Consider the following 15,827-nt stretch of genomic DNA (forward strand, 5'->3'; position numbering starts at 1 on the left):
GACTGGGGGCACACCCGCGGGTGCGGCGGGGAGCAGAGGGCCCCACGACAGGCCTCAGTTTCCCTCACCCCCCCCCCCGCCCCCACCGGCCAGGGGTTCGCGGGGCCGCGGGGCGGGCGGCGTGGAGCCCGCGGAGGGGTGGGGCGGGGGTGTGTGCAGGCGGAGGTGCGAACCACAGTGGCTCCGCCCCTCCGGGCCGGGAGGGGGGCCGCCCTGCATCCGAAAAGCTGGTCGGGCAGGACAAAAAAAAAAAAAGCGCGAGCGATCCAGGTGAGGGCGGGGGAGGGGCTGCGGGCTCCCGGCGCCCCCGGCGCGGCGCACGCCCCCTCGGCCGCCCGGCCCGCCGCTCCGCCCTCCCCCCCCCTCGCTGGTTGGCCGGGCGCCGCAGAGCGCGGCGGCGGCGGCGGCGGCGGCGGCGGGAGGAGCCGGGCGCGCCCGACGCGCACTGCCGGCGAGGGGCCCGGGCGGCGGGCGCGGCGCGCGAGCTCAGGTGGCGGCGGCGACAGCGACGGTGACAGCGACCGCGGCGGCCGCAGCAGCCGGCGCGCACCCGGTCCCCGGCGCGCCCGCGTCCCGCCCGCGCCGCCGCCGGCCCCCCGCGCACAGGAGCGGCCCCCGGTCCCCGCGCCCGCCATGGGGAAGCCGGCGAGGAAGGGGCGCGACTGCAGGCGCTTCCTGAGGAGCAACTGGCTGCTGCTGTGCACCGTGGCCGCGGTGGTGCTCGGTGAGCGGGGGGGGGGGAGGCACCCCCTCAGGCGCTGCCGGCGCCCGGGCCGCGTGCGGGGCCCGGCGGGGCGGGGGCGGGGGGCGAGGCGCCCGCTGGGCCCGGGGGCCGTGCGGGGGCTTCCCCGCGTGCGAGCCGCCGAGCCCCCGGGGGACTCCCGTGCGGGGCCCGCTTTACCCAGAATGATCCGAGGGGCTCGGAACGGGAAGGGGAAGCGAGTAGCTCTCGGTTCTTCCCGTTTGGAAGCAAACGTGATTTATTCTGGTTTTAATCCCCCCTCCCCCCATTTTTTTTCCTGGACGGGGATTGAGGATAGATTACGGTTCTTGGGGGGCGGGGGGGGGGACTGGAAGAGGCACCTTAGCACAGGGATGGCCGGGGCCCCGAGGGGAGGGAGGGCGACGGTGTGCCGCTCCCGCCGGGCCAAATTCTTGCCAGAATTCGGGTGTGCGGTTATGGCCCCCAGGAGGTCACGGGGGGAAGAAAGACGAGAGAGCCGAGATTTCTTCCTTCGCGCCCCCGGTAACCCGCCGAACAGCCTCCCGGAGCCGCCTTGCTCGCCGCATTGTTTTTCGATTGAAAATCATTTTCAAGTCCTATTCGCTTGCTTCCAGACAAGGGTGTATTTAAATGATTCACTCCTGACAGATTACTGGACCAGGTTGATGTGTGGCTATTGCTCGGAGGTAGGAGTTGTTCCTGTGTAGACTACGAATTTCTGCCAATTTGCCCGGCGCCCAACTTGGGCTCCGGGATGCTCGCCTTTGGGGATGGAGTCCCTTTCCCTCTCTGAGCGCACACAGGTGGGGACTTGCAGCAGCAGGTGAGATTCCTTTGAAGTCCCCACCTTCCCTTTGGAAACCGGAGCTGGGTTTGCTGCGGAGGGGGGTGGGCCAGCTGCTCCTTGTCCGGGATGCTTCTGCTGATCTGTGTTTGACATTGACCCCTCCCACTCTTGATGCCCCTGTGCCGGAACCCTGTGGAAGCTGTGGAATCCTCAGTCAGATGTGCTCCTCCAGAACCTTGGGCAAAATAAAGTCAGATTGCTAGTAGAGACATAACATCCTGGAAGCGCCTCAGCAGAGGCCATTTGTGGGAGGAAAGAAGTAGGGAAGCAGGTCTTTCTTACCTGCTTTACTCCATTTCCCCCAAAGGCCAAGTGGCTTAGGGGTCTCCAGGGAAGGTTTTTAGGGGCAGGATACTGCCCCCACTGCATTTAAATAAGAAACCACAGAGAGACGGATTCGATTTCCATGCATCTAAGTAGATACCATATCCTTGTTTGTTTTCTTAGTAATAAGAGTCCAGAATTAATTGTTAAACCCTTTTTAAGGATGGTTACTGGATAACCCAAGGCTGGCATTTGCCTCCCAATTCCTTGTAAAAGTGGAATTACCCTGCCTTTTTAGCCTCAAATTCTCATCTGGTGAAAAAGTGTTGCACACCACTGTTCAGTGTACCCATTCCCCGGGCGAGGGGTTGTAAAGGATTTTGAGCGGTTGTTCCCTGGGCTTCGGAAACGTTGCATAAATACATCTTCAGAGTCAAGAGGGATTACACGCCCGTATTGCAGATGTGGCCTTTGGCATCGGGGCACTTTCCAATAGCTTCTAATCTGAGTGAGCCACAGGAGCTCGATTCAGACACTCTTCTCAAGAAAGGAAAGCCGCCATATAAAAATTTTAAGTGCTCTCTCCAGACATTTGTTCCTCCAGGAGCAGCACAGGGCGATCGGGAAGGTTTCCTTTCTGCCCCTGGTCTGGGAAGTGTCAAGCCTGGGGCCACCCCCAGTGTGCGATATCCCTGTTAGCCTTACCCCTGCCCTGGGGGTCTTCCTTTTTTTTTCTTTTCTTTCTCCTGAACACTGGGTCTGAGTGCAAATCATACCTCTGTTGGCTAGCTCAGTTTACTCAGAATGAAATTACAACTAATTTATAACAGCGAGACTCAGTCCACATATAAACTGAGAGTAAGTTTAGTTATTTAAAAAAAATGTATTATGTTTATTTTTGAGAGAGAGTGTGACAAAGACAGAGTGTGGGTTGGGGAGGGGCAGAGAGAGAGAGAGAGAGAGAGAGACATAATCCAAAGCAAGATCCAGGCTCAGAGCCTTCAGCAGAGAGCCTGAGGCGAGGCTCAAACTCATGAGTGTGAGATCATGAAGCTCAATGGACTGAGCCACCCAGGTGCCCCAAGTAAGCTTATTTTTAAAACAGTCTTAATTGATACAGAAAATCACAAGCACGGTTCTGCAGCCTCTTTTCTGGACCTTTTTTTTAAGAAGAAGAAACTGTTAAATGTGTTAACTACCCTGACAGAATGTCCCCTTCTGATCAGAGCCCTCCAAATGTTTGGTTCCCTGCTATAATTCAGCAGATCTGACACTTTAAAATATTTTGAGTATTGAAATGAGGGGGTGAAGGTTTTTATGAGCTAGCTTAAAGCCTCTGATTTTTTTAAGACCTGAGATGTGAGGGGAAATGCAATTAAAGAGCATTCATTTTTTTTTCAAAAAGATATGGATAGGATAAACCATTTTGTTTTGTGCCCCATAGCCTGACTCTCAATTCATTTAAACAGACAGAAATTCTATGGGTAGAATTTTTGTGCTCCACGTGGGAAATCCGTCCAAGCAGAATCACCAGGTGTAACACTCTGGGTCAGAGCATTCAGATTCACGTAGCCCAATAATGATCATATCATGCACATATCTTCCTCCACTTATGATAGGATTAGGTCCCAAATAAGCTCATCATAGATTGAAGATATTAAGTATCATAATTCAGAAATGCATTTAACACACCAAACCTACCGAGCGAGCACCATGGCTTAGCCTAGCCTAGCTTAAATGCGCTCACAGCGTTTACCTTAGCCTACGGTTGGGAAAAATCATCTCGCACAAAGCCCATTTTGTCACGAAGTGTTGAACAGCTCATATAGTTTGTTGGACATGGTGCCGGAGGTAAGGAACCGTGGTTGTTGGGTACAGGATGGTTGTGAGTGTGTCGTTGTGCATCTTCATGATGGCCTCGCTGTCAGAACTGCAGCTTGGTGATTGTACCACATCTCGCTAGCCCAGGAGCAGATCAAGATTCAAAATCTGAAGTCCGATTTCTGCTGAACAGGCATGGCTTCCGCACCACCGTAAAGTTGAAAAGCCCTAAGTGGGACCGCCGTAAGTCAGGGACCACGTGTATATGTTGGCAAAGCTCTCGTGAAATCCTAACCCTGCTCCCAGCATCTAGCTTGATCTTTCCATCCAGGATGTGCTTTATTTCAGTCATTCAAAAAACCTGATTTCCACCTTACTGATTTTCAGGAAAGGAAGTAGATGTTATTTACATGACAGAGCTGGAGAGCTGATTCATTCTGAATAATGTCTCTAGCACGCTAAGGAAGCAATCATTTAGAGATTGACATTCCATTGTCTGAAATGGAGAACAGTGCTTTCACGTTATTGGTGATAGCCTTGCCCCGGCTCATTGTCTCCTATTCTAAGGCTCTGGTAGCATCTATCTGGCAGTGCTAAGTTGAGTCATGGTATATGCTCTCTTCCTCTGTTTCTGTGCGTCTGTGAAGCCTCTGATGATGGGCTGGCTGCCGCTCAGGCTGTCCCCCACCTTCACAGAGGCTTGCATGTGGCAACATTCCAGAATGCATAGCGTTGTTGATAAAGCTCGTGTGGTCTGGAAGCTGCCATGCCTGGTACTGCTGGGCCTTTAATCAGCTCAGCCTTGGAATATACCTGCAGGGACGAACACTTAAAGCATTTGTTCATTCAACAGGGACTGTTCTAGGGCTTGGGCACACAGCACTGAACAAAACAATAAAAACCCCTTTCCTCGTGGAATTTACATTCAAGTGGAGAGAGAGATAAATAGAATAAATAGGTAAACTACAGTATGTTAGACGGGAGAGCGCTCTCCAGTAACATAAAGCAGAGAGGGGACTGGGAGGGGGGTTGCAGTTTTAAAGGGGCAAGAGGGAAGCCCCCCACTGTGAAGGTAACAGCTGAATGCAGACTAGGAAGAGGTGACGGAACCCTCCTGTGCTCAAGTGGGTGTTTGGGGAGCATCTGGCTTGTTTGAGAAAGAACAAGGGGTGCAGTGAAGGAAGGGAGGCTGGAGGCTGGAGGGGACAGACTAGTTGGAGACTGTGGGCTCCTCTAAGGACTTTGACTTGTACTGAGAGCTGGGAAGCCATGGAAAGGTTCTGAGCAGAGCCGTGACATGGTCTGGTTGTATTTTAATCGGCTCGTCCTGGCCGCTGTTTTGACCACAGACTGCAGAAGCAACGGTGGAAACAGAGGCTGGTTGAGGAGGCTGGTGTGCCTCACCTACTATGTACTTGATTTATTATACCCCTCTAATCGCATTTCTGCGATGGCTGGTGAAATATTAGGAAATGCTTATGAAAAAAGTCAAAAAGCTTTGCAATTGTAAAGTAGGTATTGCTTATATACATAAGCTTATAAAATATAAGTAGGGATAGAGACAGAGATGAGGAAACTATAGATGCCTACAGACAGATGAGGAAACTGAGACTCCACAGGGGAGGTCCTAGCCACAGTCACCTCTGGCTTGCTCCCCATCTCCCTGTCACACCTGGTCCTTGCTGGCCCTCCTGGGAATCAGGAGTGTGGCCGAGTGCCGAATCAGGTGGAGAATGTGGAATCCGCACTGCGCACTTGGGTCTGTGGTGTCCTTCTCTCCGCCTGAGACTGGGAAGGGGCAGAAACATGGCTCCTGGACTCTGGGAAGGGCGGGGTGTGCCCTTGGGGGAACACTCGCTCCGGAGGGTCTTGCCTGCCTCATCAGCTGGGCTGTCTCAGCTCTGGGCTCAGACCCACCCTCACGCCTCTGTTCATGAGGCTGCCCGGCTACTCAAAGTCTGCCTCTCTTGCCTTCTAGCAGAGAGATGCGGCATGACTGTGGCAGAGGATGTGATGGAGGGAGGGACCCTTTCAACAAAAAGAGCAAGGCTGCTGAGGAGGCAGGCCCTAGAGGGCCTAGAATGCCACGCCGAGGAGTTCGGACCTGGTCTGAGGGTTAGGTTGGCGATGACATGATCAGAGCTGTGCTTGGAAAAGATCACGGAGGCAGATGATGTGCAGAATGGATCCTGGGAGGGCAGTCTTACAGGTGGGCACACTACCCAGGGGGATTCACGTCCATGTCCAGGCCAGAGGAGAGAGGGGCCTCGGCTGTGCAGCAACAGTGGGAGTGGAAAAGAAATGACAGTGAACTTGAGGTGCTCAGCAGGGTACCCTGATGGAGTATGGCTGAATTTGGTCCTGTAGGGGAAGGAAGTGGCAGTCTCTAGGAGGAGAGGGAGTCCTTCCTAGAAGTGCCACGGGATTGTTCAAGAACTATTGTGCCCTCCCGCTGTGCAGAAGGAATATCTGCTGGGGGCGCCTGGGGGGCTCAGTCCGTTCAACGTCCGACTCTTGATTTCAGTTCCTCATGATCCCAGGGTCATGGGACCAAACCCTGCATTGGGCTCTGTGCTCAGCGTGGAACCTGCTTCAGAAGGACTGTCTACTTGTATGTATTATTTATTCTGCAGCTAGAGTCTCTCGCGCGTGCGCGCATGCACGCTCATGCGCGCGCGCCTCCCCCGCTAATCTGTGAACCTCCTGAACCCATAGCACCTGTCACAATGCCTGGTAGATGCAATACATTTGTTGATTTATTGGGCCATTTATGACCCAGAGAGTAAGACATTGTCCTTTTTTATTGAGTGAATAAATGAGTCCCAAACTTGGCTTGAACTCCGTTTCCTCCATAAATTCTCCTCTACCTGCTTCGGCATCCTCTGATCTGCATCAGTGACCCAGATTAACACACCAGTCTACATATATATCAAGCATGTTAATCTTTTCTTGCTCAAAACTAGATTTATAGGGACGCCTGGGTGGCTCAGTCAGCTGAGCATCCAGATGTGGTTCAGGTCATGATCTCCAGTTGTGAGTTCAGGCCCCGCGTCAGGCCTGCTGCTGTCAGTGTGAGAGCCCTTTCAGGTCCTTTTCATCCTGCCTCGCTGTCCCGCCCCCCCCAATGTCTCCCTCAAAAATAGATATATATTTATTATATATATATATATAAAAATGTAACTAGATTATAGACCCCTTGAGGGCAAAATCACTCCTACCACTCCTAACAGACACTGGAAAATGAAATGGGATGGTAAAGTAATGAGACTCACATGTAAGAGCTATGGAGGAAAGTGTACCTGATATTTAAACTCTGGGTCTTTGTTTCTTATCAAAAAGAAAAGGAGTTCGGATGAGGTGGAGGTCTGCCAAGGGCTAAGGAGCAGAGAGCAGGGGCACTGTTGACCCTGGGGTAGACAATCTCTGAGGTTCCTTCTAGCTCAGATCCTGTAGCTCAGTGATTATATCATCATTGCTCCGTGTATGGCTAGGAGCCAGAGGACCTCCTCCATAGGGCACAGGGTGGGGAAAGTCATTAGGGGAGGACGAAATGACCTTGATGTTGAGTCAGCTAGAAACCTCTGTGAATTGGGTTTAATAATGTAAATTGGGGGTGCCTGGCTGGCTCAGTCAGTAGAAGATGCAACTCTTAATCTCAGGGGTCCTGAGTTCAAGCCCCACTTTGGGCATGGAGCCTACTGTAAAAAAAAAAAATAATAATGAATAATACTAATGTAAATTGTATGTAAGACTATTACCTGGGCAGCGTCCCATGTCAGCAGGAGATTATTCAGGAACATGAGGCCTCATGAACTTACTTTGTTGCTGGATACACATACCTTGCATGTCTCTGCTTAGTTACGAACCTTAGGGAAGAGGCCCCTTAGCTGGCCTGAGTTCCGCATATTAAAGAATTAGCAAAAGAATTTTGGGCTTTGAATGTCTGTGCCTGACGCTTTCATTTTTGAAACCAAATCAGAACCAAGGGGAATTTGGGACTCACCCAGAAGATTCTGATTTTTGGTGGTTCTCTGTACGGTAAACACCTCAAGTCTGTCAGACCAAAACCCCACCCAAAGTTATACGAGCACACATTACAAAATGAATCTTTAAAAAATTATTGCAGGTGTAAGACTGGACACCTTGTGTTGTATACACGTTCTATCTGTCGGGAGGACCTTGAGGGTAAATTGCTGACGTACAGAGAAAGGGAAAGACGGTGTGTGCACATGTGCATATGTGTCTGTTCAACTTAATAGAAAAGAGAAGATTGTTCAGAGATACTCAGTGTCTTGTTAGATACTGCTTAATGTGAGATGTGTTTGGTTTTTGTAGTACAAAAAGGTTCTGTAGAATCAAAGGTACCCACCTGTCAAATATTTGAACAGCAGGCAGAGGAAACAAAGGAAACTTTAGGGGAGCCTGGGTGGCTCTGTCAGATGAGTGTCTGACTTCAGCTCTGGTCAGGATCTCATGGTTTGTGGGTTCAAGCCCTGCATTGGGCTTTCTGCTGTCAGTGCAGAGCCTGCTTCAGATCCTCCTCTCCCCCCACCCCCCAACACACCTCCCTTCCCTCTCTCTTTGTCACAAAAATAAATAAACATAAATTTTTTTAAATAAAAAAGAAAGATCTGATCTCTGTGCCAGATCAGAATACAGTAGCTCAGACGGCTAAGAGCCCTGGAGCACTTGCTTGGGAAGAGAGAAAGCTTTCCACATTAATTACTTGTGAGAAATCATGATTACCTTTACCAGAGCTGAGCCTCAGCGTAGCTGTCCTGTGGGGAGTCCGCGACACGGTGGCCTAGTGCCAGGGTAGCTCTGTTCGCCTGAGAACCCGCACATCTCCCGTGCCGGTGGTGCTGGAAACCTAGAGTAACGTATGCTGTGGGGACTCCGGCACTTTCGAAGAAAATGAATTCATTTTTGATGACGTCACGTGGCCCATTTAAACGCCCCGGCAGCAGTGTCTGTTACAGAAGCAAATATTTTCTGTGGCCTTTCCTATTTAGAATATTAAACATACATCTAATAGCAGAGAGTATTGGAGACAGTTACTATTAAGCCAGTAACTCACTTTGGAGCTATCGTTTAGCTCAGTGCATAGATTTAGAAGGAGCTAATTCATTACACTTGCTGAGGAAACAGCCCGAACTACAACAAAGAGCGCTCTGTTGCAATTAGTCCACTCCACAGTAACACCTCTGTTGATGGAAAGGAAGTGTTTTGGTGACTCACTCGTTGCGAGAAATGTTACTACCCTACGTTCGAAAAGTATCTGCCAACTGCCGGTTCCATTGCCAGAGGTAGAACATTCCCTTTCCAGCGAATGCTCCTGCACTTCCCGAGATGGACGGACCTTGACCCAGCCCACAGACGCTTCGTGCTGCCTGTCCTAGGTCCCAGCCCCGGGGTGTGTGAGTTCTGGACATCTGCTCAGCCAGGACAAGACCGACCCAGAGCCCGCTCCTCTACACCCAGGCTGAGGTCTCTGCTCCCCCAGCCCTTCTTGGTCTCAGGGTCCCTGACTGTGTCCACACATCTTCGTGTGTCTAGGAAGGATCCTGACGTGAGCATCATGTGACGATGTGAGGTCCGCATATTGATGTGAGGGCCTCAAAGTGGTGGTCTCTGGGGCCGGAACTTCCATTCAGAAAGGACTTCAGGGCATGTCCACACTGTGTGCTTATTCTTGGAACTGCATTGAGAATACCACCCGGGTTCAGTGCTCTCGGGTTTTTGAAACTTCATCTGCTTACTCAACTAAGGAGGAAACCCTTCGGGAAGAGTGCTTAAGTGAGATTATACAAACAGATTATCTTTCTATTGCTGTTCTGTTGCTTGAGAGTTACCTGGTTACTTATAATTCAGTAAAGAATGAAGTCAACAACAAAATAAAAATGCATCGTCACCAGAAATATCTAACCACGGAAAGCCTGATCTCCAAACCTCTTCCCGTTCCTGGAAGATAAACTGATTTTGCTCAGTCTCTCTGGGTATTTCGTAGACTTCGTTGTTTTCTGATTCCCTTAACTGCTTTACAGGTTTCTTACAAGATTCCCCAAATCATGAGACAATGAGGGAGACACATTTTCTCCTTTGAAAAGTTACTTCTCTTGTGGTTAATCAAGCCTGCTATTTGCTAATATTTGTCGGAGGGTTCCTATGAATTTTATGCACATTTATTTCTCCTTTGACCCTTGATACAATGAGGTAGGAAGTTTACCCTTTTACAGATGAGGAGAAGGAAACTTAAAAGCCTTTTCTGTGGCTGAGGTCCCAGTCAAAGCTGGGATTTACACCCAGGACTGTCTGACTCCCAGAGTAAATTAAGCAAGGCTCCTTCCTTCCTAGCAAATCTTGATACACCTAAGGGATGGTTTAAATTATGCTCCTAGATTTCACTCTTGTTTGGTATCTAAATAAAGCCTCTCGTTCCCTTGTCTAGTTCATGGCTCCTCTTTATCATGTCCTTAACTTGGGGCCGTCCACAGTGGTTACCTTTTCCCCCATTCTCCTCCACAAAGCCTTCTATTTGAACTTGTGTTCTAGTAGAGCTTGTCTACGGATTGCTTTTCCTCGCTATGTTCTTTTCTGCTGTAATGCTTTTTTATTTTTGCTTTTCAAATTTTTATTTAAATTCTGGTTAGTTAATATGTAGTGTAATATTGGTTTCAGGACTAGAATTTAGTGATTCCTCATTTAAATACAACACCCAGTGCACCCTCCAACAAGTGGGCTCCTTAATGCCCACCCCCCATTTAGCACATCCCCCACCCAATACCCCTCCATCAACCCTCTGTTTGTCTCTGTATTTAGGAGTCTCTTCTGGTTTGCCTCCCTCTCTGTTTTTATTTTATTTTTTTCTTCCCTTCCCCTATGTTCATCTGTTTTGTTTCTTAAATTCCACGTATGAGTGAAATTATATGGTGTTTGTCTTTCACTGCCTGACTTATTTCACTTAGCATAATAATCTCTAGCTCCGTCCACATCATTGCAAATGGCAAGATTTCATTTTTTTTTTGATGGCTGAGCAATATTGCATTGTGTACATATACCGTATCTTCTTTATCCTGTCATCAGTTAGTGGACATTTAGGCTCTTTCCATAATTTGGCTGTTGTTGACAGTGCTCCTGTAAACACTGGGGTGCATATGCCCCTTCAAAGCTGTACCTCTTATCCTTTGGGTATATACCTAGTAGTGCGATTGTTGGGTTGTAGGGTAGTTCTATTTGTAACTTTTTGAGGAGCCTCCCCACTGTTTTCCACAGCAGCTGCACCAGTTTGCCTTCCCGCCAGCAGTGCCCAAGGGTTCCCCTTTCTCCCCGTCCTCGCCATTACTTGTTATTTCTTGTATTATTAATTTTAACCACTCTGACAGGCGTGAGGCGGCATCTCATCATGGTTCTGAGCTGTATTTCCCTGATAATGGCTGCTCTAATGCTTTTGCTCATGTGTGTCACCCGCTGTTATCCTACCCATCCTTGAAGATGGACCATCTAATTCCCACTTTTACCGTATAGACTTCTCTGGCCACTCAGCTGGAGCTAATCTGCCTTCTCTGTGCTCTGGTAACCCTTAATTTATATCCCCACATCACACTGCATTTGCACCCCCTCTCCCCAAACTCTGCCCTGTGGCAGACATCACTGATGACAGCACTCTTTACCACGGAGCTCAGTTGTGGCCTCAGAATCCCCAAAACTACCCTCCAGGCAACCCCTGTCAATCAAAGTAAGCTGACATGTAAGATGAAAAGTGTTGTCTATGATTAGGAGGATCTATTCATTTAGCAGTCAATTAGGAGCTCAGTGCAAATGGAGCAAGTGTTGGTGTTATTGGGGTTCACGTCTGTGTTTTGTCTCAGAGTGTCAGGCAGTGTGCATGCACATACCACTAGCAGTAGCCTAAATGTGGTAAATGCTGCAAGAAAGCTACATCTTGCCTTGGGCCTTGATAGAGGAGAGGTAGAATTGAGAAGGAACTCCTGGAGAAAGCTGGGAATGGTCTGGAGCAGGTGTAGGCGGATTCTCGGGCTGGAAGATTAGAATATTACCAGCCCACATAGAGATAACCATTTAAGTACAAAAGCCCATATCTTGTCTTGCATCCACTCTCAGTATTGTGTGCAACTACTGTGTAATTAATGTATTGTTGTGTTTTTACAACTTCTCTTATAAAAAAAATTTTAAAAATTTAAAAAAAAAAACCCACCCTTATAGGGGCGCCTGGGTGGCTTAGTCAGTTAAGCGTCCGACTTTCGCTTAGGTCATGATCTCGCGGTTCGTGGGTTCGAGCCCTGCATCGGGCTCTGTGCTGACTGCCAGCTCAGAGCCTGGAGCCTGTTTCAGTCTGTGATTCCCTCTCTCTCTGACCCTCCCCTGCTCACGCTGTCTCTCTCTCTCTCTCTCCTAGAAATAAAAAAAAAAAAAAAAAAAAAAAAACTTACCTCAATTTCCTGAGGATAGAAGAAAGTGCTGTCTCATTTGGGTCTGTCATACTCACAGCATCTAGCAGTGCACCTACTTCGTGGAAGATGCCCCCTAATCTTTTTTTCACTGCGTTTCATCAAAGTAGAGGTAAATTCTTGGTGAGCCTCTCATTGACCCCCTAATTAACTGCTTAGTTTTGTGGGTTCTTGACTGAAGACCTCAGGAACTCTTATCAAGCCCGAGTCACCCCAAATACACTTTCCTTCTAGTGTGGGGATCTCAGAGTAAGAGGAAACCTGGCTGTTAACAGTGTTGGAAGCCATTTTTGTGTGAGCTCCACACTGCCTCAATGCTACCAGACTGGAGGGCATCTCCTCACCTTGAAGGTTTGTCCATTTCGGGAAACCACCACCAGAACCAGCCTTGAACTCCAGGGAATTATTTTTAAAAATTTTTAAATGTTTTTAATGTTTATTTTTGAGAGAGAGAGAGACAGAGAGACAGCATGAGAAGGGGGCACAGGCAAAGAGAGAGAGGAAGACACAGAATCTGAAGCAGGCTCCAGCCTCTGAGCTGTCAGCACAGAGCCTGACGTGAGGCTCGAACTCACGAACCGTGAGATCATGACCTGGTCCAATTTTGACTGAGCCGCCCAGGTGCCCCTCCAGGGAATTCTTTGGACTGATGACAAAAGATCCGTTAGGTCTGCCAGAGTTGGTCATGGCATAAAGCTGAATCAGCCCTGAATGATAGAGCTTTTTTGAAAGTGGTATTTAGTGATTCCTGTGAATTTATTTCTAAGTGTACCCCCAACACACACATCTTTTTTACATCCTTGTCCACATTCTGCCTGTTTCCCTCCCTGTCCAGAGATGATTTTCTATGATAAGGAATTAATTAGTCTGTCTGTGCTGCCTGTTCCAGTAGACCTTGAGCTTGAACTGCTTAGATAAACACTAAATTCGGTCATTAAAGAGTTTGAAGGTGGGTTTTTACTTTTTTTATTGGCAAAAGTTAATTGTCAACCCGGAGATGGAAGAGGTTGGCCCCATTTCTGCTTCCTCTTCATTGATTCCTTTCTTACACCTGGAGAATTTCCTGACCTCTCATCGTGGGGGGAACTTCTGAGTTCTATGGAGATGGAAATATTGCCAGCTCAGAAGCCACAGACCCGGGGAAACATGCCCAGGTCTCCTCCGCAACTAGTTTGCCACCTGTGCTGAACATTAGTATTTTCCAGTAACTGCCAACCAGCTTCCTTATTTGGGACGGGGGGGGGGGGGGGGGGGGGGGGGGGGAGTTTACATCTACTGTCATGTAAATGGAAACGATTGAGTTGTTTGGTTGCTTCTTTAACCTCAAGTAGAATAACCTAACCTTAGAAGACAGGACTTTGTGAATCTAAGATCTAGAACGAAGAAGTTCCCTACTGTAGGGCAGGGCCCTGAGCTTCCTTCGGCTTTTGCCAAAGCTGCTCTGCTTCTCGGTGCTCTGGGCTCTGGAGGAAGGGGTGGGGGGATCACGGCAGGTGGGTTTGCAGCTGGGGCTGTTTACTCAGATTTCTCCTTTCTCCGCCTTCACAAGCCGCCCCCATGCCCCGGGCACCATCTGTGGCCCATAAGAACGATCCCGAGAAAGGGGGCTAAAAGAGCCTCACAACATAAAACCTTCTGAGATCCCAGAAGTAAATAAAACCCTTAAATTATTACTGTGAAAAGATGATACTCCCCATGTTTGATTTTGGGGGGTCTCTGGTGGTCACCTGGAATGCATTCATAGGTCTTTCTAGACCTTCGATCTAATCCATTGTTCTCAAACAAGCTATTACGTGGTACTTTATAAACCTGTCAGGTGCCTTATAAATGTTTATTATAGTCTCTTATTGTCAAGGGGAAGGGTGCAGAGGGTGAAATTTGGATCCTGGGTACAGTGTTATTCGTTGAAGACACAATATCATCTTTGTGTGTCTTCTGGGGCCATACTCTCATTCTGTGTGAAAAGGCATCTGGGCTCCTTTGACTGACTATATGGCATGTTTAACATTCTAAAACATGATTGTTCTTTTCTTTCACAAACAATAATCAAACAAGTTGGCTATCTTTGCCTTCTTTCTTCCAGTGAAGATTAAGAGAAGTATCCAAGGTATTTATAGACAGATTCCTGACCCAACCTCTTAACGCTGGGAACCATTTTGATTTTGATTAAAGAAATACCATAAAATTCTTCAAATGTGTCTTAACGCACTTGAAAATAAATGTGAATATTTCTGTGGCCCTTGTGGGGGTGGGGGAAGGATGGTTCAAAATAACAGCTCCACAGAACAGAGGGCAGATAGGTAAACAGTGGGCAGCGAGGCAGCATGGTGGGGTTCATTACAGACCAAAGTTCAAGGGGACACACGTTTTCTAAGCAGAGGTGAGGAAACAGCTGAGGAACGTCGGGGAGTCCCAGTTACTTAGACTGAGCCTTCTGGGTGCAAGGTTCCTCAAACTGGGAATTCCAGGCTTGGGAAAGTTCTAGAAAATCCAGGGCAGCTGACTGCCTTCTTTCTGCCAGAAGTCCATCTCTTCCTTTAGTCTCTCCAGTTGCTCGTGACTAAAACCAGCAGTGGGGAAGATGGTTGGATTTCGTTTACTCATGGGGAGAAGGCTTTCTGAGATTGTGTAATGAGCCGAGAAGGTGTTTACAGGAGTTGTAAAACTGGTTATGTAGAGAGGTAGTACCCAGACCTCAGGTGTTAGACCTGAGGAAGAGGTGTGTCCACACCGTACGAGTCTGGGTGCGAGAACTGATGATTCCTCCAGTGACTTGGAGGCCAAGTATCTGCACAGGCACCAATGAGAGAATAGAGTGTAATCACAAGGTGGATGAAGAGCTTCCACAGACCACGAGAGGTGACCTCATCCATGAGATTATCACATATGGTAGAAAATGGGAGATTTTACACCCACAAGTCACGTCATGGATATGTAGCTCAGAAATAACCCAGCCTTACAAATGAGGGACTGACACACCTTTGAGGGAGAGAGAGAGAGCGCGCGTCTGCTTGTTCCCAGATTGAAAGGTTCGCCCACAAATGGCCTCTCAGCCAGTCGTTTCACTGTAGACACTGCGTTCTTGTGGGCTGGTTCTACAATGACCTCATCCTCATTTGAACCCAAGCGGCTCTTTGGACTCCTGGAACCCCAGAAACCTGGGAGAGGTCCAGAGGCATAGGAACCAGGCATCCCGCTTCACATGGGTGCGTTACCATGGCCATTGTCAAAGGAGGACAATCCCATGGTCAGGAGTTCCCGGAGAGGCCATATTTATGATGCCCGTTCTGGGTTGGATGGCCCTGGACAATGTCGCAGAGTTTGCATCCCCATTCCTGTGGCCCTGTTGTCACGCTCAGCCAGTCGCATCCCCTCCGCTATTTTCTCCTGCCTTTTGTAAGCAGGTTTGTTGAATACAGAGTAGAAAACGCAGTGGCCTCCTGGGCATGTGATTGTATGTCAGCTCTGCATCCCTGATTCTGCTCAATGCAGCAGGTTTTGATCCAGTAGCTGTGGGGGGTCAGGCTTGATGCTGGGGCAGTGGGAGCACAGAAGGGGGCCTGCAGTGTTTATGCGTCAGGAGCTTCAGAAGAGGGGATGCGCCAAGACTGGCTCTGTTAGAGGGGATAACAGATGCAGAGGTAGCTCCGCGGGGCCAAAGAACAGACTCATTCCTCCAGGGCAGACAGCCCAGGAAGGGCTT

The 15,827-nt window shown here is 49.1% G+C and overlaps 1 protein-coding gene across 1 annotated transcript in view; it reads left to right on the forward strand.

The window, feature by feature from the left end:
- Window positions 1-633: 633 nt before the first annotated feature.
- Window positions 634-15,827, forward strand: part of SLC1A1 (solute carrier family 1 member 1) — an 88,204-nt gene continuing 73,010 nt past the window's right edge. Inside the window, exon 1 of the mRNA XM_039230870.1 lies at window positions 634-724. Within this exon, the coding sequence (XP_039086801.1) occupies window positions 634-724 (91 nt within the window). The remainder of the gene's footprint in view (window positions 725-15,827) is intronic.

Source organism: Hyaena hyaena, unplaced genomic scaffold (assembly GCF_003009895.1).
Source record: "Hyaena hyaena isolate Hyena2069 unplaced genomic scaffold, ASM300989v1 scaffold_51, whole genome shotgun sequence".
Classification (NCBI taxonomy): Eukaryota; Metazoa; Chordata; class Mammalia; order Carnivora; family Hyaenidae; genus Hyaena; species Hyaena hyaena.